Source organism: Pomacea canaliculata, linkage group LG1 (genome assembly GCF_003073045.1).
Source record: "Pomacea canaliculata isolate SZHN2017 linkage group LG1, ASM307304v1, whole genome shotgun sequence".
Classification (NCBI taxonomy): Eukaryota; Metazoa; Mollusca; class Gastropoda; order Architaenioglossa; family Ampullariidae; genus Pomacea; species Pomacea canaliculata.
Window position 1 is genome coordinate 31847955 of NC_037590.1, and position 21845 is coordinate 31869799.

Genomic DNA, 21845 nt, shown 5'->3' on the forward strand with positions numbered 1-21845 from the left:
AGTGATGTCTCAGGAGTAACTCCTTTTCATCTTTTCTTTGGTCGTTCGCGAAAAGACACTTTGAGTTTTGTGCACACACACGCACAAACACAAGCGACCAAGTGTTGTACCCTCTGCAGTTTGAAGGCGGCGCCCCGCGGACTCCACAGCGAGTCATTTCCTGTCACCGCGCGGCGTTTCATTCACTGAGCGGCAAGTTAATAATTCATCAAACTCCCGAAAAGCGGAGGAGGGGAGTCCTTCAGAAGAAGGGGGAAAAAAATGACAGGTTAGCGAGAGAGGAAGGGGGGAAATGGCGGAGATGGGTGCACGGGTAGGGAGGGTGTAACGTTAGGGGTGCGATTAGCGGGTTTAAGAGATAGCAATTGAGGAGATCCATCGATGCGCTACCGAGCCACCTCCCCTTTACACTTGTACACCCCCCATTCCCTCCCCTCGCGCACGCGTACACAAAAGGCCTGGGGAGAGCGGGGGAGGGGATGGAGGAGGGATGGAAGAGAAAACGAGCAGAGAAACTGTCACCGCTGACGGTGGTAGGTGAGACCCCAAGGGGAGAACGAAATGTGATCAGTCGGCGCTTTGACGGCGAGCCGGCCAGGCATGAAACGTTTGGCTGCGAACATCGCGAACGCAGTTTGGCCCCAACCTCCAGCACGACGACTGCTGTACCCTCGCACTTGTGCCGCCCGCTCGGTTGCTACTTGATACCGGACCGACCGCGTATGGGTTTGGCGACAGAAACGGGTGTGGGGGAGGAGAAGAAAAGGGGGGAAACCCACCTCTAAAAAAAACCCCTCGAGCCTTTTTGCTGCCACAGTTGAGCAACGGATGGAAGAGGGACCCGAGCGTTGAGAGCCATGTAACGGCGGGTTGTCCAGTCCATCGTGTCCCCTTGGGCCTCAGTTTTTGCTCCACGGAGAGGCGAAGTTTGTGTATGGGCTAATCAAGCATGCGAAAGATTTCAACAGGTGTGGATTATGTACTGTACCTCATTCTTGCTCTCGCATGCGCGCCACTCCTCTGGTCCACAGACGACATGGTCCAGACAGAAGATCAACGAGGAACGGTGGCAGCGTTGACTAACCTGTCAGCCTCTCATTTGCATCTTGGAGAGATTACACAAGAAGGATCCCGTTCTCATCGGCCTTGCTGGATTCGTGAACATTTCCGTTCTCCCTCGCTCATTCATGCTTTCTCTCTCAGAACACAGGAGTGTGATGGTTCCATTACTGTAACTCCAGCATTGTATCGCCACTCACTACACTTCTTTTCAAAAGCTAGTACCAGAGTTCTTCGAGGGTTTCTGCGCTGTAACCACAAAAAGCAGCAACGCTCCGCAGACAAGTGAAACGTAAAACGGTTGCCTTTCGCAAGTTGCGCATGCAAAAGTTCTTCTTCGTAAGATCGGATTTCACTTGGGGAATTTGTTTTTCGTGCGTGGCAACAAGGGCTTGTGTTGTTTCAACGCAGAGAACGCGGGGCGTCAGCGGGCAAAACATCTGTGAGAGAGTCGAGTGTGTGCCGCTCCTCTAGACAAGTGCACGGGGCTGCCAGCTGATTCTGATGCCGAGCGCGCGCGTGCTTTCAATCCTGTGGTTCGTTTGTGTTGTCTTGTGAGAGGTATCGCGGTACCTTTTCACCAACCAACCTACCCACCCTCTCTCCCTCCCCTTCCTAGTCCCCGTCACACAGGACATGCTCCGTAGCCATTAAGTATACAAGAGACGGAAAGTTTTCGAAGTAACAGGGCCGGGAGGTGTCGAAGCGTGAAGTCTCTCTCTCTCCCTCACTTTTCGAGAGTTGGCCGAGGAGGGATTTGGCGGATCAGCGGTGGTGGAGAGCCTGCAGGTGTGCTTCTTGTCCTCAGGACGACGACGACTGCAGCGACACACGTGTGCACTTGGAGTTTCTGGGGACCGATCGGGGACCTGCTGGAGGTAAATCAGCATTTAGGAGGTAGAGGGGGGAACACTCGTTCCTCAATGGAACGGGGGGTGTGCGCGCCAGGAAGGCGTGGACCCGTGTCTTGGCTGTGGCCGGATCGACGGCAGGGATCCCAGCACGGTGCTTGGCGAGGGTCTGCAACGGTGGAAAAAATAAAAGAAAAAGGAGCGCGGTGAGAAGAAGAAAGCTTTCGGTTTTGTGACTTGTCGGCTATTTGTACTTGTATGTACGAGTGTCAGCGCGTGGCTTAATCGCGCCCAACCTCCACAGCCCTCGTTTCTACTCTCCTGTCCCTTGTCACCGTCTGTGCGTGCGGTTCGGAACGCATCGTTCAGAAGGACCAAAAAAATGACGCGAGCTGTCGTCGATGAAGGCGTCAAGACCAGCAGCCTCATGGACGACGATCAGAGTGCACGGAGGCTGCTGCCGTCGCTAGAGCGAATAAACGGGGGCACGAATCCACCACGGCTGTTTAAATCGTGCGTCGCGTTTTGTGGGCGGGGCCGGCGTGAAGCCTCGACGGACCAAAGTCTGCCCGTCATCAACAGTAGCAACAGCAGTAGCAGCAACAAAAGTTACAACCCAAGAACTTGCTGTGTAATGTGTAGGAGACAGTTGGGACCCGCAGCGTGTCCGCGGCTCGGCAGGATGATGGTGCTGATGGTGCTTGTCCTCGCCGCGGGGGACATGGTCAGGCAGGCTGAGGGCGCTGCGGTACCAGGGTTCCAGCACGTGCCTGCCGCCGCACACCTCAGGGACAGCGGGCAGAAGGACGACCCCCTGGCTCGCCTGTCCAAGGTCTTCGGCATCTCTCGCATCCCTGCGCGGGTGGTGCACCGCACCCCACCACAATACATGACGGAGCTGTACCAAGCGGTGGCTGACACCCGCAGTGGACTGACCAAGGCCAATGGACCGTACAATGCCAACACCATCCGCAGCTTCCCGGACAGGGGTGAGTATCTAGTTCTTCTTTTGTGCCGACGTAGTTACATGCCTACTCAAGTCTTTCTGTCCTCCGCAAAAAAAATACTTGGTAAACAGACTGGTCATCTAGAGGTTATGTGACAGAGGTAAGTGACTCGACTTCCCCATCCCCAATCGCTTTCACACTGGTATCGTGTGGTTTTAAACTACATTTGCACTCTCCCACCAAATGTTTCATTTTGCATATTTTCATCTTCCAACCACCACCACCACCACCATCATCATCATCATCATCATCATCATCATCACTCTTAAAAAAACACACACAACGCAGCAATGGACTGTTTGGAGGTTTGCAAGTGCTGATTCATTCAGTCAGTGCGTTGACCTGATATTTATATTAGGTGACCTTACAAAGATATGTAATGTATCTATGTGACTGTATAATAAATTCGAATAATACACAAGACTCAGACTATACTCTATAGTGTATAGTTGGAAACACGGACTTGTATAAAATATATACTTACACATACGTGCAGGTCTGTAGATGCGTCGCTGGTTCGTGGGTAAAGAGCTTCACACGGGTGGGCAGACGTGTGACGGGTACCTTGGCGGTTGATATTTACATGCCACCTTCGTCACGTCTGCCGACAGACCGGCGCAGTTGAAGGAACATGTCACTTTTCATAAGCGCCGGGCTTGTAAGATGTCGAACATACAATAGAACCTAAGTAATCCTTTCTCGCACCGCCTGTTTCTGTTGGATTCACACACACAGAGCAGGAGGATATAAATATATAATGCTACTGCATGTCATCCAACAAAACGCACAGAGTATCATATATACTGATTGACAGTATGGCGTTTAGGCCACCCCTTACCCTTTTTTCTTGTCATACCCGACTACAGCTTAGTTGAGTCGTATAAAAATTCACAATTGTAAACTTATCCTAATTTTCTTTTTCCTGTAAAAGTCGATTTAATCGTTTCTTTCGAGGCCTGAAAGCTTGTTTTCCAAGATTGGCAACAGCTTGCTTTCCGTTGAACCACCCCAATCCTTTATTTGTACACAAATACTCTTTATTAGTCGTTTTGATATATGTTTACCTTACCTACCGACTGAGCTGTGCTTTTGTCTTTTTTTGGGTGTGTGTGGTGGGTGGATGGGTGGGAGTCTTTGTTTTGATACCGACTTTTAGCTGATATGGCAGCCAACGCTCGAAAGCCTGAGTGACAGCATTTACAATTGATTAGAACGGCTGGAAATCCTTTTTCTCTGGCCGTCAAGCCTCATATGTAGAGTTATTTGTGGTGTAACATATACTACTCCCTTGCTATCGTTGTGGGGCATGTCATAGTGATAAGACGCCGACAGAAAAAGACAAAGACAAAGCTTTGTGAGTTTGCCTGTGTGTTTGTGTGCGCGTGCGTGCAGGATCTGCAAGTCGTGGAGTTGGTGCGATCTCACTGCCAACCCTTGCCCAACCCTCGTACTTGTGTCGTGGCTGACAAGGAGAGCAAATTGGAGTTGTAATGGGATCTGGCGCTGACAGCGAGCCAGTGGAAAGCGATATGCGCGTTAATGGCCTTTAAAGAGACGTGTTAATTGTTCACCTCCAGCCCTCCCCCTCCCCAGCGGCGCCCATCTCCTTCCCGGAGCGGCCGTCTCGTGTACAGCCAAGCCTAAGTGCTCACCGATGGCTTGACTTTCTCTGATTATGATGTTGATGTTTGGCAACCTGGCCAAAAATAAAACCACCAAACTCGCTGTACTGAATCGCTGTATGCTGCTCCATCACACATGTTTAATTTATAATAAGCTTTTATTGTAGAAGAACGTCTCATAGGCTCTGTCACCTGACCACGGTGTTCAAACAAATGAACTCATTCAAGTCTCAGTTACACTCAACTGCTAGATGTTGGAAAATGAAAATCATCCACTGAGAGATGTGCATAATGTCAACCGTTACGTTTTCTTCGTCATTCTTATTTCTAGTAGAAATAAAATTAATAAAAATAATAATAAGATTAAGTAGGCCAGATTTCTATCAACACAGCTAGCTAGATGATTAGACATATATTGTGACAGGTAAATAAAACTAAACTAAGCTGTAGAGAGTAGTGACTTTTTTAAATAAATAAATGTAGTAGAGGTAGTACAGTTATAAACAGTTTAAACAATACTTGCCAAGACAGAATACATAGCAACACGTGTAAGATGTTTAACACCTGTCCACCGTGGGATATTTAACACCGTCATTGATGACCATTCCTGGCTGCAGGTGTGGCTTGCCACACCCCCTTGCCCTGAGGAGGAGAGGGTTAGCCTTTCATTGTGTCACAGTGTGACATAGTCGCATCTGCTGACGATAGTTTGGGAGTCCCGAGGGACGAGGAGACTGGGCCATTGATAAAAGTCTTTCGTTCAGTCCGAGTTTGAAGTGCTTTCGTATGAAGTACTCAGTAGTCCTTCCCCGTCCAACTTTCTGTCAACAGCAAGTGGCCACCCCAGCCCACGAGGTCTGTGCTGTTTACCGATTACGATTTCGGGTATCATGTGGTACCTGTGAGGCAGACTTCTACAGTGTCTTTGTGACCAAGCTGCTAGATGCCAAAGGCATCAATATTCATTCTTTAATCTTTGTCACCGAATCTCTTCGTTCTCTACAAATATACACACAATAGTAATTAAACATAAATAGAAGGATGGGTAATGTGTACCTTTCTATTTACCTTTCCACCTTTCCTTGTCTCATTTTTTCTTTTGTGTGCCTATTATGAACGGTATTTTTAGCGCTTAAACTATAACATATAGTAAGTAATCCAATATTTGGCCTTTTCAGCAATGCATCATGGTTTGCTGTTGGTTTCAAACATCATTCATTCCAACTTGTTGAATGTCAGTGCAATTCACAATCATTATTTCTTCCCCTTCGACCTTTCCAGCGACTACACTTCCAAAATGCGCATCCCGCGTTTACCAAACCAATGAACGCGCTTGTTTTAAGAGGCCAATGAACATGCTTGTTTTAAGAGGCCAATGAAAGTGTTTGTTTTAAGAGGCCAATGAACATGCTTGTTTTGCCGTCAGGGTGCGAAGCATCAGGTTTCACCTGTAGAAAGTAGCGCCATTGTGCAACCAAACATGCAGGTGAATAGCCGCGCAAGTGGAGCCATCGTCTGATTCTGTCGTCGCTGGGCGCGCGCTCCTTTCAGTTAAATTGTTTGCGATGTCGTCCGTTTCATCATCGCTGGGCAAACTGGCTGTTCCGTCGTACCAGCCGTCAAGTTGCGGTCCCAGTTGAGGTTCCTTTGAAAAAAGAAATGTTGCGTGCTTTGCTCACTTTTACCCCGCCCCCACAATGTATTATATATTTGTTTTTCTTTACATGGAGAAAGGACTCGATCACTGCTCGGAGATAAAGGAAGGAGGGAAGGTACTTGAAGTCTCTAGTTTATGGGAAGTAACTCGCAGGGCAGTGTTTTGAGGGATCGGGGAAGAGGGTTCGAATTGTTCCAAATAGACCAACAACATATAACTCAGGGTGAGTTTTGATGAGCTGCTCCTAGGGTACATTCTGTGTGTGTGTGTGAGAGAGAGAGAGAGAGATTTATTATTCCAGATTCTTCTGGCCATAAAAAACAAAAATATTTGATAAGAATCCGCAGACAACAAATCGTGATAGTTTCTCTGAGCGAGCAGCTTCTGGGTACATCTATAGTTAAGACAGCACCTTTCCTGTAAGTGAAAATTATTTTGGTGATGTAAATACTTATTTATTGTTAACTTACATTTAGTGTAGACATGATAGAAAGACTCCTAAGTGGCCAGACCAGCTTGTTAAAATTATGGTTTAGTCGGGTAGCAGACCATATTCAGGCTGCATCACCTTTCAGACACACCTCAGTGCTGCAAGTCGCTCCCACCCCACACCCCACACCCCTAGTGGCGACCTAATGCTGTCTGAGTTCGCCGATAGCAGCGATCAACACACAAGCTCCCTGCATGTGGGCAGAGAGTCATATTGCGATGGTTTTATGTATCTCCTTTATTCCGAGAGCGACAGAGGCAAGGCTATTTAAATCTTCACCGTGTGAGGTGTGCTATTTGAACATTCTTTGCGCGGTTGTCACGAAGACGTGGGTCGGGGCTCGCGCGAACACACACACGTACGTGTGGGATGTCGAGGGATGGGACTATCTCGTCCGTTTGCCCTTAAATGTAGCGGACATGAACTGTACTGAAACAACGTCGTTGATCTTTTTATTTGGGTGGGAGGGTTTGGGGGTAGTGGAGGTGGTGGTAGGGGAATCGAAGGTGGTGATTGAGAAGAGAGGTATGTGAAGAGAGCGAAGAAACCCGAGCTTTACAGTGAGCATGTGATTACTATGACAGGACAATGGCCACGATGTAAGAGATGTGATGAGACAATCCTACCCACTCGTCGGGACAAATGGCGGATAGTGCACGTGACTTAATGCGCGTGCGTTAATGTGCGTGTGCACAATGCTTTCTGATCTGTTCCTGAAGAATGAATTCAGTCTGTCAATTCTGTTACCACGCTTCTGTCAAACTGTAAGAATGTTCATTGAAGACAAAAAGGATTGTCCCTTTCCTTCCAACGATGAGCTTCCAGGTGATCCATATATTTTATGCTGTCAGTTATATCAGCCCATTTGAGTAAATGGCTTTGGATACTTTTTCTTTGTTGTTGTTCATTGGAACAGTTTTTTTCTTCAGTTTTTCGCAAAGTCAAGCTCTCTTACCAAGACCGGCGATAGACAATGGAAATAAGACTGACTGTTCATTTTTTGAACGATCTTCAAGAATTCTGAAGGGAATCGCGATGACAAAACAATCTCAAGTGTCGAGGGTTCTACTCGGAAATTTTTCGAAAATACGTATCTTTATGGATCGTTTTGAATCACAGTTTAAATAAAGTTGCAGTTCAAAGAAATAATAATATTAAACATCCGGAAATAGAAGACACGTTTTACTAAGCCAACATATCTAGGCATTCGTCATTGCTGTCAACTTCCACTTCTATTTTAAGTCCACTAATAAACATTTACTGATGTGTGATAGTTTCTCCTTGAAATCGCAACTTTTATTCTAAGAACAGACGGTACTTAAATGTTCCAGAAATGCCTACTGCACATCGGCCACAGGACATTCTTTGAGCTCGCATTCTTAACGGGACATTGCTCGTGTGCCTGTGTTTGGCAAATTTGTCACGTGACTGTCGTGAGCAGACTTTCTCATAGCCACATTCGAGAAAAGTCCGTGTTCCTTTCAGAAGACCCCACAGACAGTGAAACATTTCACATCCTGTTTCACTCTGGTGTGGCATTTCGCGTTATCGTCGTTGCCGGTTCTCTGTCCGAGTTTCATATCCCCTGAACCCTCGGAGTAGATGAACTCTGAAATCTCCAGACTAGGAGCAGAATCAGAGTAGGTTCGCGCGAAGATACCCGGCTGTAATCTTACCTGAAAGGTATGGTACACACGGTAGCAATTGTCGCAGTTGTAGACTTACAAGAGTTTCACAAGCCGCAGGATTTGTGTGAAAGGTGTTAAAGGCAAGGGGCTCACGCGGTATGCTTAACGGGCTTAGGGGACTTAACACCTGAGGGCAGGTAACTTGCGATTGTGCACCCTGTGTGTGTGCGTGCGTATGTGGAAACAAAATATTTTTCTATGTAGCTTTATCATCATTGATCAGGTTATTGCAACAATCTGTCAACACATCTGTCAACAGAAATAAAAGCAGTCTAGAAGGTTTAACCATTTTGTTTACCATGCTAGCTTGTAACAGTCTTCATTGATGCCCCTTTGTAAATTAATCGCATGTCCGCCATGTAAAGTAAACATTGTGTAAGGTCGTTACTATTAAACGATTAGCTAGTTTTTTTAGAACGAATATTGATCATTTATTAAACCAGACATCTTTTCACGAGTTCTGTGAAGTTGGTTCTCACTGCATTCTAGAATAATCTGGTTACAAAGCTCATAATTATTTTCTCAAAGCTCTTGAAAGTGTTTTTCTCGCTGCTACAAAACTAAGGGAAGCGCGAGAGCAAAGCGATGGGCGAGAACTTTTACATAAAAAGGTGAAAGGTCGCGATAATGAAGTTTAATCTGCACACGATTTGCTGAGGCAACGTCAGCCTTTGACTTGACATGAAGCGCCACCTGTTGTCTGCTAACTTCCAGGATCGTCGGTTAAACAGAGAAAGCAGGGAATGGTTACAGTGTCGAGAAGGAAATATTTGGCCTATGTCGTATGTAAAGCACACTTGCTGCTGAACCCGAACAAAAACTGCTCCGGAGGGAGGAGAGCGGGAAAAGGGGAGAGAAAAAAGAATGGAGGGGGTGGAACGAACTGCTCGAGATGTGTGGGTGGGAGTAGGGAGGAGTGGTGTCGTCTGTTGTTGTGCTTGAGACACAAATACCGAAGTGCTTTATAAATATTTAAAATATAAAATTATTATTGTCTGTCTTATTTCTTTCTTCTTTATTCGTTCTTTCATGTAGAGCTATTTAATTATAATTTTGTCATACTAATAAATGTCATGTTGAGTTTTTTCTTCATTAGTGCGCTTAGTTAATTGAATGTTGTCGTTCCATTCACCTCCCACGGCATTTATCTCTGACAAAATAAGGAGTCTAAGGAGGAGGCGGCACTTTGCGGATACTTCAGCTTTTTTATTCGCCCTGACACGGCACGAAACACCGACAAACAAAACAACCGTATTCTGTCAGCTCATCCCAATACCACTGCAATACCCAAGCAAAACATTCCTATTTGCAAGTTTATGAAAGCCAACCAGTCACTTGTCAAGAAAATTGTTTTTAATGATTCGATGTTTTCTTTTTGTGGACAGTTTCGTGAGGAATTTCCATATTATTTTTCTCCCCAGCTGAAGCGTCTATAATGACTTTCTTTTGGAACTTTCCGGTAAATACACGTCCCAGATGTCACAGGTCGCTTACTTTTCATGGGTATTTGTTTTTTTTTTTTTTTCAAAGTTACCAACAAAATTTTGCTTCTATCTTTTATCAGAATTTTGAGAAACCTTGTATTTAATATCACTTCCATGAAAAGTTTTGCTGCATTTGGCTGACATCTTAGCGATTTTTTTGTTGGGGTGGGGGAGGTGATGTTTTGTCAAACGTAGGAATTTTTTGTTTACCAATCTGAGGTTACCAAGAGGTCAAAGTCATGGTCTATCTTTTCCATAGTGCAAATGGACGGACCAGCTTTAGGTGGAAATTACACACATGCTTGGTAATCATTATTGTAAGGGTTATCGCGGGGTAGGCTAATCCCCCTGATAGGGTCATACAGCCTTCCGCCAATTTGAAAAAATATTTGGATAATCAGCGTCCATTTCACGTAGATGCAGAAGATATGTATACTTTAGAAGAAGAAGAGTCGGAGAATGAAAGAAAGATATAAAGAAAGAGGATTGTCGCTTGTATGAGATTCTTATCCCGTCAGTCTTGTGGAGAAATGGTATTTTCCACTGTTATCCGTGATACATAGAGACATGCAGACCGGAAGATTCGATTCCCCCCCCGCCCACGACAACACCCCCCTTTTGATCACAAGTTTTGTAACAAATGTTACCACCAGGCAGGTTTCATATATTTTTTTTTTTCAAAAGAAACGTCAGTAAACTATAACCGAGAATCAGGAGGCCTGCCACACACCTAAGACACCAGGGTTGAAGGGAATATATTGCGCGCTCTACAGTCATGCAAAATCGACTTTCAGGGTGCTTTGCCTGACTTATGTCCTCTGCCCCCACCCCACTCCATCCACCCAAGCCCTTTCTTGAGTCTGCACCCCACCAGGCGCTGAATATGTTGGTGTCCTCATGAATTTATATGAGGCGTCCCATTTTCTCCTGCACCGAGCAGCAGTCGCTCATTGAGATGCAGCCACTCCACCGAGACGGTCGTTTGAGATGACGCCATCCGCCAGGCGACGGCGAGCTGGTCACGCGCTGAGCACCGCTCACCTGTTCCAGTTGATTCCCAGAGGTGTCCTCGCGACCTTTTAGTATCCATTAAGCCAGGTGTACACACACCGACTTCTTCGAAATGGATGAAACAGATGGTCAAGAATGCATCTGGTCCTAGAAACAATTTCACTCAGTTTTGGTTGAATTATTTTTGATACAAGGTAGAGATTAGTAGAGAGGAACGGGGAAAATAATCCTCCCATCAAAAGAAAATAAAAATAAAATTAAAACTACACCAAATCGCCTCACATTGACAATATCTAATCTCTGTTCAATCTAAAGGAAATCTGATATTTTTGTTGAAAGAAAATTGCTTCGTGCGATTCCGCCCTCGTTAGACCGCCGATCGAATGTAATAAAGGCTGTTAAAAGCCCATTACTCATTTTAATATCTTCCAAATATGCCAGAAGAATTCAGTGAATGCAGAGTTTACTGAGACGAGGGCTTTTACACACCGGCAAAACATATCGCAATGCTATCCCTCTTGACAAATATCCGTTCGTCTTCCCCCCTCACACCAGACAACCTCCTCTTCTATTTTTATGACGTGTTCGCCGTTTTATTTATTTATTTTTTTATACCAAAAAAAAAAAAAAAAGTGAAGCTGCCCTCGGTTGTCCTGAGCGCGAGGCGTGTCGTGCGACCCGCTCTGACGACTTAGCGGTTTTACAAACTGAACGTGCTGATAATTAGTTGCAAGGGACCAGGGGCGGCAGGATACAAAGAACCTTTACAAGGCGACAAGGTTCGCTCAAAAATAGTGCCGTGTGCGATTCACCATAAATTCCGTGCGTGGTACATCGGTGAGAACAGATGTGTAATTGATGACTCGTGCGGGTGTGCAGGTGTTCTCTGTACAAATGTCGGAGCTGCGCTTAAAGGCTCCAGCTGGGTATTTTTTTCAAAATATTTAGCTGACCCCTGAAAGTTCGCCTCTCTGTAGGGTCGCTGAATGTTACGTCGAGTGTTCACTGAAAGAAAAGAATGGAAAGAAAAAAATGAAGAGGTCACAGATGCTGAACCTTAAGGAGAAATCACGATGGGAACTTTGAAAGCTCAGTCCTAGGCATGCTGCGGAGTATTTCACATGAATAAAATTTCATCCATCACACGAAATCACAAACAAAAAAAACACAGAGCAAAAACTTGTATATAATAATTGCATTGGTCAGTCGGGTATATCATGTGAGTATATCAAGGCTACAACAATTTGACGGGATCAAAGCTTAGTCGAAAATCGTAGATATAAATAAATATTCGTTTTATATCAGGCTCAAAAAACTTCTGAAATCGACTATTCATCTCGATCAGACTTACAGAAAAAAAGAAGTCCCCTTGGATTGTCATTGTGTTTGAAGATACATTTGTAGGCCTGTGGTCCCCCCGCTGGTTATGATCTGTTGCTGCGTGTAGGTTGTCCACAGTGGTCACGCCTCATTGGCGAGGAAGCAAGCTAAGCAGCAGGTGCTGAGACCAGGCGTTGTTCACGGAGGTGTCGTAACCTTTCTGTTACCTGGAGAGTATATCACGTGACCTAACACTTTTTCGCTGGACAATGGCGCGTCATTAAAATAATAAGTTTTTCCACTTACATACAGACAACAACTTAATGGTTCCATACTTATTTCTCAAGTTCTGTTGGGATTTCTTTAATCCCGTCGCTTGTCCCTCCGTACTGTGGTTTTAATGTGGTATTGTATGAATGAAAGAGCGCCGTTTAGTAGCCAGTACTGAGACCATCTGGAGGTCTTCAGACGTCAGAAGTCCTGCCCCTACCTTTTGTACCCCACCCCTAACAGCTTGCAAAACACTGTATTCATAGTTGAGTAGCAGGGCACTGCGCTCTGTTTCTCAACATCTGCGACACTCACAACTGAATCGCCGTGCTGCCGCGGTCTGAAGAGAGTGAACCGGTGGAATGGGGGAACCTGGAGGACGATGCATTGTAACGGTGACCATGAAAGACCTTCCAGTCAGGATTACAAAGCCCGCGCCGATCTCTCATACAGGTCGGCCAACGCCCTTCCATCTTGAAGCACCGTCGTTCTCCACCTGTACACACCTGGCCCATTGACGACAGGTGCGAACTGGGTGAAGAGTAGCCTTTTAACGAGCGATTTAACGTAAGGGGGTCGAGTGTGATTCCAGTCGCTAGCGCGGGAGAGAGGGCTGCGAAAGCCTCAACGGTTCGGGATCTCGGTGGCCCCTTTCCACAGGCATTGTGTATAGAGAAGAAATAATGTAAGAAGGGGACATTATCTCTGTACTCTTCCCCACCCGACCACTGGTCATTATTGTTGATTTCTTACCAGGAGTTATCGCTGTAATCTATTATCTTGACAAATGTGTTATGTTTTAGGGGGAAAACATCTGTCGAACAAACAGCAAAAGTGGTGTGTTGTGTCGGGGTGTGTGGATGGATATTTGATTAAAAATAAAAGAAATTTCAATCATTTTGTCCTAGCGGACAGCTGAAGCTCTGAGGTGAGTACTATTCAGTTCTGTACTGGAATCTGTTCTAACAGGTGTCTGTTATGTTGGCATTCTCAGTCTGTGTGTTTGTACAGTTACCCACCCACACAGAAACTGAAATTAACTGAATGTTTCACTCATCATAAAGCTGTTATCAGAATAACAGTTTGCGCATGAGCAGTCAGCACAGCAACAGTTTCGTTGCCTGGTTATTTGCTTTGTCTTTTTCCTGAGATACACGAGGACCCTCCTGGGACAGCTTTATTTATTTCTGTCATAACCAGTTTCGTCACATCAACGGAGACTGCACTTGGGTGGTCCAAAGGTTAAAATAGCAACGCTGTTTGATGCTGGTACAGTTGTGGTTGATGCTGATGGAGGTTGTAGTGGTGGTGCCATTGCTGGTGTGACATCTGCGGATCCTTCTCTTGATGTCAGCTCAGCTTGTCGCTGCTGTTGCAGCGGGATTATATAATTGCTCGCCATTTGTTAGACTGGACACCCTGCAGAATATCCTAAAAATTGTTTGCTTGTCATGGCAGACAGCTCAGCGCCATGGTGAGACTATGAAATTGTTCTCTGTCGCGATAAAAGAAAATCATAATGATGTGTAACAAAGTATATAACAGTGTTCTGCTTTGTTTACTTTCATACCCAATTTATTAAATTATTATTAATTATTATCAGAGATTATTACTAAAGATACAAGGCGACCTCACATGTAAAATTAACGAGTTAGTGTCTGGTGTTTGCCATAAATGTTTGTGAAGCCATGCTGATATTGTGTAAATACTGATCGATCATACCAAGCAATCCCGTCATGCTCTTTTTATTTGCATGGCAGGATTAGTTACACACAAGCATTTAGCTGTATGTTTGGGTAATGCTCCAAGCGTGCACCCGCCTGCTGCCATTAGCTGACGATGTCAAAACTGCTGTTTTATTTATTTTATTACGGGTGGCTACGGGTGGCTACGGGTGGCCTTTCTCCGATAAGGGTAAGCCAATGAGTGCTACCTCTTTAATCCAGGTAATTCGTTCACACCGAGTACCGAGTCGTCACGCGGAGGTAGGTATGTACAGAATGCAAAAACCTCCGAACACCGCGGTGTTCCTGCAACCCCCGATGTTTACATTTTTACCTCCAGAGAACGCCAGAGGTCGGTCTTACCCCGTGGAGCTAATTCTTTCGGGCATTTGGAGAGAGCTAGAATCAAAAAAGTAGTCTACAGGTGTGAGAGTGATTTTGTATTTTTTAAAATTTGTACACTTCTGAGCCTCCCGCACCGCCTTCGTCCCCGCCCCCACGGTGTCGCCACCTGCAGGAACACTCGCGTGGTAAGGACGACAAGCGTGTAGCAAGCTACTGTTTACTCACAGGGTATTAGGAGATGAAAAGACAGGTTACATTTCTCAACAACCGGTTAAGGTACTCATCATCTCGCTTTTTTCTTTTGATTTTTCAGTTTGTTTTGTTTGTTTGTTTGTTATTGTTATTGTTGTTGTTGTTGTTGTTGTTGTTGTTGTTGTTGTTGTTGTTGCCGGGTAGATAGACCAGACGGCACGACCAGAATTTTTTTGTTTTTTTTCCAGCGCTCTCTGCAAGGTAAACATACAGGTGTTAACAATTCCTTTTATACTGAACTCACCTGTTTAGAGCAGATACTGTTAAATATGTTTTAAAAATATTGTTTTTTTTTAAAATATAGTAAGATAAGAGAATGCCACGGAATCAAGTCAGTCGCTGGAACTAAATCTTTTTACTCTTCAAGGAATTTTACGCGGGAATTAACCGACGGCTTTCTTTTAAATGGATACATTTTCGTTCTTCAGTCACTTTAAAGCAGGAGTCTTTTGTATAAATGTGAAGGCAATGAAGCTAATAACATTTGTGTCTTGGCGCAGCAGTATCCTTTGTCAATCAGTTGGTCTCAACAAGAAAGTCAGAGTAATGGTTTATGTACTGCAAAGCCACTACACGAAATAATAGCAAAATACCTGATTGATTTAATATCATATTCTATAAAATATAATATGTATACTTATCGAGTTTAAAGAAAAAAATAGTGCAGTTGCATTTCCCTTTTGAAACGCATTTAGGGCTTAATCTAGAAATCTGTTTTATAGAAACACAATGTACAATACAATTTTAGCAATTTTTATAAAACCGTTTTAATAAAAAAAGTGCAAAGCTTCAAATGCGCTCATGCGACGCATCTAAATGGTATAGTAGCGATTAAGTTTCTAGAAATGTGCAACTAGCCCCAGTTGTGGAAGAAGGAAAAAACAAATGGATTCTGTCCCAACATTCATCACAAGCCTGGTCTTGTTAACATTGAAAGAATTGGCGCGATCGCTTATGTTTCTTTTTCTTACAGAAAAGTATCCTTATATCTCGGCATGCGAAGGTGTCTCACAGGCATATTCATGTATGGAAACGTTTATGTACGGATAAAGAAACACGAAAACTCTTGTAACTCTTGTAGTTCTTGTTACTCTCCAAAGAACGCGAAACTTTTCTATGCAAGTGCTTTGCTCTCTCTCTCTCTGGTGCTAAAGGATAAAGATCCCCAAGTTGATGAATCTAAATACTGTATATATATATAAAATTAAAAAAGTTCCTTGTTCTCCATATTCTCATCGTTGGCATTGGGTTTTCTTTTCCAGACACGGTCCAACAGCTTCACTTTCACTACAACGTCTCGCACCTGGCGCGCGATGGGGCGGAGCTGGAGCGCGTGCTGGAGGCTGAATTCCACATCTTCAAGATGAAGCCCCGCCCCTCTCGATCGGCAGAAACCCCGCCTCCACATCATCTTCTGGTGAGACAGACCTTCATCCTTCTTCAGTGCATCTCCATCGATCTTTTAATGCGGCTTATGAAGCAAAAAATAGAATGAAATAAAAAAAGATCGCGAACCGCTGAGCAACCGGTTTCCTCAGAAATCATTAATCCTTTAATCAAGATATATCGCTGGCGAATAAAATAAAGAGACAAACTGAAGTGTGTGACATTAGAGACAAACGCAGCTAGGCGTTCTTCATTCCGAATACAAACAGTTTTTCGGTCTGAATGGAATTCCAAACATTCACGAAGTTAAAGATCCTTTTTAATTTAATAGTTTAAACTTTATTTTTAAAACCATTAGGTTGAGTGGAGAACAAAGCAGTATTTTCTCATCATTGATCACGTGGCAGCTTCAAACAGCTGAATCGGCATCCTGAGAGATGTTTTCATTCCAAAGGCTTTGACCATGGTACCGGGATCCCTCACCACAGACCTGTCGCTGCTCATTTTATAACACGATGCTGTTTTAGTTTCAAACTCGGCGATTCTAGACTGAAAAGCACCACTGGGGGCAAGAGACTCGGCCGAGTGGTTGCTAACGAGGATGGATGAAATATCACACGACGACCATCAAGAGCTGGCTCTGCCACCAGGTCGCAACAACAACAGAGTAACGCGACCCTAGGGATGGTCGCGCGGCGCGAGGGATCGCTCCCAAAGATGGAAACCATACGAGCACTTTGGTTAGGGTGGATGTCCACGGGTACCGCGGCCAGCACTTCATGCACCATCAACTATTTAATGTAGCAGAAACACTGTGTTAGTCGCCTGAGTGAGAAAGCATGTCTGCCCTAGTGACTGGGGAATGAAGAATGATGCTTGTGAACCCCTCTTCTTCCTTCCCTCCTTCTCCCTCTTTGTGGGCGGCTCGGTGGCGCAACGGTTAGCGCCTGTCTCCAATATAATAGTTTCTTACTCCAGGTGTGCATTTCTAGAGCATGATCGAGATGAAAACACCTGAATTTTGAATGATATAAACTGTGCTGTTCCTATGGCTTTGCTTTTAATCATCTTTATTTCTTATGATGTTAATAAACGACAGTTGACACATTGTGTTCATGTGAAACTTTAAAAAAAATGTTCTTGTAAAAGTTACAAGAAAATGGTTGATTCTGTTTTGCAGCTGAGGGTGTACCAAGTCTTAGATATGGAAAATATGTATTCACCAGATGGACTGCGCCTGTTGGACGCACGTCGGATAAGCGCTCATGCACACGGGTGGCAGACATTCAAAGTCACAAAAGCTGTAGAAAAATGGCGCTCGGAGGTCGAACCCAATCACGGTAACTTGCCTTTAGTGCATTAATTTTTAATTGATCGATTTGATTTTCCCAGGACAATTGTGTAAACCATTTTTCCCCTTTTCATCCACGCACTTGATAAAAACTAATATTCAAAAATTTTTTTCATTCTTTCCATTCCAAGAAAAAATATAAAATATCGACCTTTTTCAGTCATACTTTAATTAACACTAACATTATAAACAACATCTATCAAAATTATTAGAAAAATATTGGCGTTTATCAAGACCAGGTCTCCGAGCTTGTCTGCAATTGTCAGGCAAGGAAATCACAAATCACAGAACTGATATCACTAGCTAAGGTGAGAAGTGAACATGGCGTCTTTTGGCTTCTGATGCAGGGTTGCTGGTGATGGCTCAGTCGGCTCATGGTGAGCTGTACAACGGAAGCTACATCCGCTTCGCCCAGAGGAACCAGCACCACGACAGCAAACAGCCCATCCTCGTTGTCTTCACCGACGATGGCAACATCAGGGAATCGTCCTTCGTCTCCGCCAACGACACAGGTGAGGGTCAGATCCAAGGCAGCGTCGGACATTTTTCAGTTGTCATTTTTAATTTTATTTCTTTCTTGCACACACACGCACACTCTTTCTCTCTCTCTCTCTCGTCGTTGCCACAACTGGTTGATTAATTTTTCTAAAGAGTGTTCTATTTTTTACGTTTTCTTATTGGACGGATAAATCTTACTCTAAATGTAGTCGTCAGGTAACATTTGGTCACATAAACCTGTCAGGTAGGATCACCTGAGGTATGGTGCGATAAGAGTGGGTTTGGTAAGTGCTGGAGGAGTGGCGAATGATGCTATTTTATCAAGACGAATGGCATCGGCACCCTAGTTGATCAGCGAGCAAAGCAAGCGTGTACAGTTTCTCCCATAATTTTCTTTGTTTGAAATGTGGTAGGTGACAAACTGCACCTAATAGTGCAGAAGACAAGTAGGCGGTAAGCTTGAAATATCTAGTACAGTGCAAAACATTTGGATCGAGCTCGGTGCAAGAAACTTGCCCCTTATGTGGGTCAGGAATTCCCTCCCCCCCTTTTTTTTAAAGATACACGTCTACAAACATCACAATGCACAAAGAAAAGTCAAACCGTCCAATGCTCATTGGTCCCCGCTTACGGAGGCGGATAGCCGAGTGGTTAGAGCGCTGGAGTCCGAATTGAGAATCCCGCTGGTTCGATACCCGTGTGGTGCAGCAAACTTCCCTCAGTCGATCCAGGTGATGGGAATGGGTACCTGACTCCTTTGAAGGAAGGGAAATGTAAGGCAGCGAGGGAGAGGAGCTGGACACCACCCTCACGTAAAGCTGGCCTCAAAAATAATTGTCTCTAACACCTCACTCCCCACCGACCTGAAAAGGTCAGTGGATGACCTTTAACTCCCTTTGGCTGAGGCCTTGATAAATTAACCGTATTCATCTACAATTTTGATGCCTCTAATTTCCGCCTCGTTCTGTGCATGGTGATGTATCTAGGCCTGTATTTCGAGAACAACAAGATGTTATCATACCAAAGTTGGGGAAGTATTATTGTATACTCTGATCCGTCATTAGGGGGGAAAAAAAAGTTATGCACTTACCCATCATCCTTCCGCTGTAACACGTGGGCTGACGTGGCATTGGCGTGTTTCAGATTACCTCGAAATCCAACAGGAGGTAGAGGACGATGCAGAAGATCGGCCGGACGACGAGCAGGACGAGGACATCGAGGAAGGCGAGGCGGAGGAGAGAAAACCACGACAGAGGAACGTCAACAGCCAGCCTTCACGCGCTCGCAGGACTTTCGACACGCGGTGCTGATGCTCAACGAGCGCGCACGCGCACACGCCACCCAGACGCCCAGCTCCGGGGTTCCCTCCTCATCCCAAGCGCTGGGCCGACGGCGCCGGAAACGCGAAGCGGAGAGCGGCAGCGGAGGCGGCAGCGGAAAGGGACAGAAGAAGAAGAAACAGCCTAGAGGGCGCCGCAAGCGCATGTACGACCTGAGCGGCTACAGGTACCGCCGCTCGTGCGCGCGGCACAAGATGTACGTGGACTTTGACGAGATCGGTTGGTCAGGCTGGATCATCTCGCCCAAAGGCTACGACGCCTACCACTGCTCCGGCGACTGTCCTTTCCCCCTGGGGCAGAGTCAGAAGCCGACGAACCACGCCACCGTTCAGAGCATCGTGCACGCGCTGCGCGTGGGTAACAACGTGGGTACACCCTGCTGCGTGCCTAACAAGCTTTTCTCCATCTCTCTCCTCTACTTCGACGACGACGAGAATGTCATCCTCAAACAGTATGACGACATGGTGGCCGCCAGCTGTGGCTGTCACTGATGGAGGAGGAAGGACGGAGGAGTGGGGTGGCCCGCGCTAAGGTGCACGTGGACTTTGACGAGATCGGTTTGATTATCTCACCCAAAGAGGCGCTCAGATCCGAGGGTGGAGGGCTGTGGGGTAGTCTGTTGCGTCGTTCAATCAGGACGGTAGAGCGGTGTGGTGTGGTGCGGTGCTGCTAGAGTTAGAGTTTTGTCAACTAGCGAAGTACCAGTGCCCACCTCGCACCATCTGATGTCATGAAAGTCGGCAACAATACTGACAGGCAGATCCCCTGTATATCCAGCGCTGACGTGGACAGTGCAAAGCTTCAGATTGGTCAGTGGTGTCCCGAAGGATGTTTTGAAAACAGAACTTGAGTGGAATATGCTGACTTAGACACAGCACACCATGAAGAATATTTACTTCTTGCGAAGATGTTTTTCAAGACACTATGCGCGGAAATTGCACGTGTGTGATACGCAGGATACTTCTTTCACGGACTGAAGTCTGGCATAAGTACTGGTGGTACCGACTGCAGTTTTGAAGGTTCTAACGCGCTATAAACAATGCAAAATAATTGTAACCAGAAGGGAGAATTGTGAAGTACTTTTGCTACACAATGGAGTATATGGAGACTTTGGTACAGCACAAGTGAGAAGAGATTACCACTGGTGTGTCAACGGATGCTGAGGTACAGTGGCAGTGGCAGACTGAGGGATGGTTTAATTTCCAAGAATTGTATATGTTGGTCTAACCACCACAGAACATAAAAGTGGTGACAAAGCTTTTAAGTCCAACTTTTGTACTAAACAGACCGATAACATGCTACTAAACTAGCATACATGTGCAAAAAAGAGATTCGCAAGAGCTGAAAACATTTCGTTCGACTCTCGGGGGAGCTTGTCAAGGAAATCTTCCACAACTACTGTCAGCAATATTGCAGTCCAGTTCTCCTTATGATGCAAGAATGACCAAGGAGGTTGGTTGTCCGTGGATGACAAGACTTGAGTAAGTGCTGCTGCTGCTGCTGCTGTACCGGGGACTCAGATGATGGACATCCCACGAACCGCAGACACCGCAGCTGTGAAAGACTTATAGACTTGCTGAAGTTTGGAGGACACTGTCAAGTGGTCAAGCCCTGCGGCTGACTTCTCCGTGGTCTCCACACCTTGTTTCGGTTTTATGTGATTGACACGATGCCACATGTGTGGCAAAGGTTAGAACTCCTCTGGAAAGAGGTCACTGTGTTGGGATGACGAGGCTGACGAGTGTTCAGTCTTTAGCTGCCATAACATTCTGGGAGTACCAGAAGAAGACGTGCATGAAACTGTCTGCTGGCGATATTTAAATAAGAATTTTGTTGGCAGTCTCTGATGAAATTTCACTAAGAACAGCTCGGAAGTCTTACAGAAGGACAGCATACGAGCATCTGGTATTCTTCAGAAGTAGTGAAGTATTGGACATTAGAGGTATTTTGGCAGCCCCGAATTAGGGCGCTGTTTGAATTCTTGTGACTTATTTAATGTCGCTTATTTAAGTGAACTATGATCTTTATGATCTTTAAATATATTACTTCTTTATCCGTCTGGCTGGTTATATTCATTTTTGCATAGTTTAGTTAGTTGGCTTCCCTGTTTGCTGCAGTCAAAGAGAAAGTTATGTAAGATTATAAGCACAGTGAATGTTCTAAAAATGTTTGTTTTTGTTTTGAGCACACGCTGATACCAAACCCGCATATAGTTTAATGTACACTCGGAAAAACTCGTGTCGTCCAGTCTTTTCATTTGTTTGTTTGTTTGTTTGCAGGCGATCTGTGACAGTATGCGATGTCTCTTCAGCTCTGATCCCTTTAATCTACTTGTGTAGTGTCTTTTGAGGAAGTCTTGTTCGTCCTCTACAAATTAATGCATTATAATTTTTAAAGATTAATTCGAGTGGCTTTTTCATTCGTCAAGCTTTCGAGTAACAGGGTTGTGTGAATGCTTGTCTTTTCCGTTCAGTAAAGTATGCATGCACA

The 21845-nt window shown here is 45.2% G+C and overlaps 1 protein-coding gene across 1 annotated transcript; it reads left to right on the plus strand.

The window, feature by feature from the left end:
• The first annotated feature begins 1793 nt into the window (after positions 1 to 1793).
• On the plus strand, positions 1794 to 21376 carry LOC112571823 (bone morphogenetic protein 2-like). The gene is given in 6 exon segments (XM_025251135.1): positions 1794 to 2899; positions 16043 to 16197; positions 17347 to 17506; positions 17865 to 18029; positions 19159 to 19325; positions 19328 to 21376. Coding segments are annotated over 6 exon segments (1773 nt in total). The 5' UTR covers positions 1794 to 2292; the 3' UTR covers positions 19847 to 21376.
• Positions 21377 to 21845: the final 469 nt, after the last annotated feature.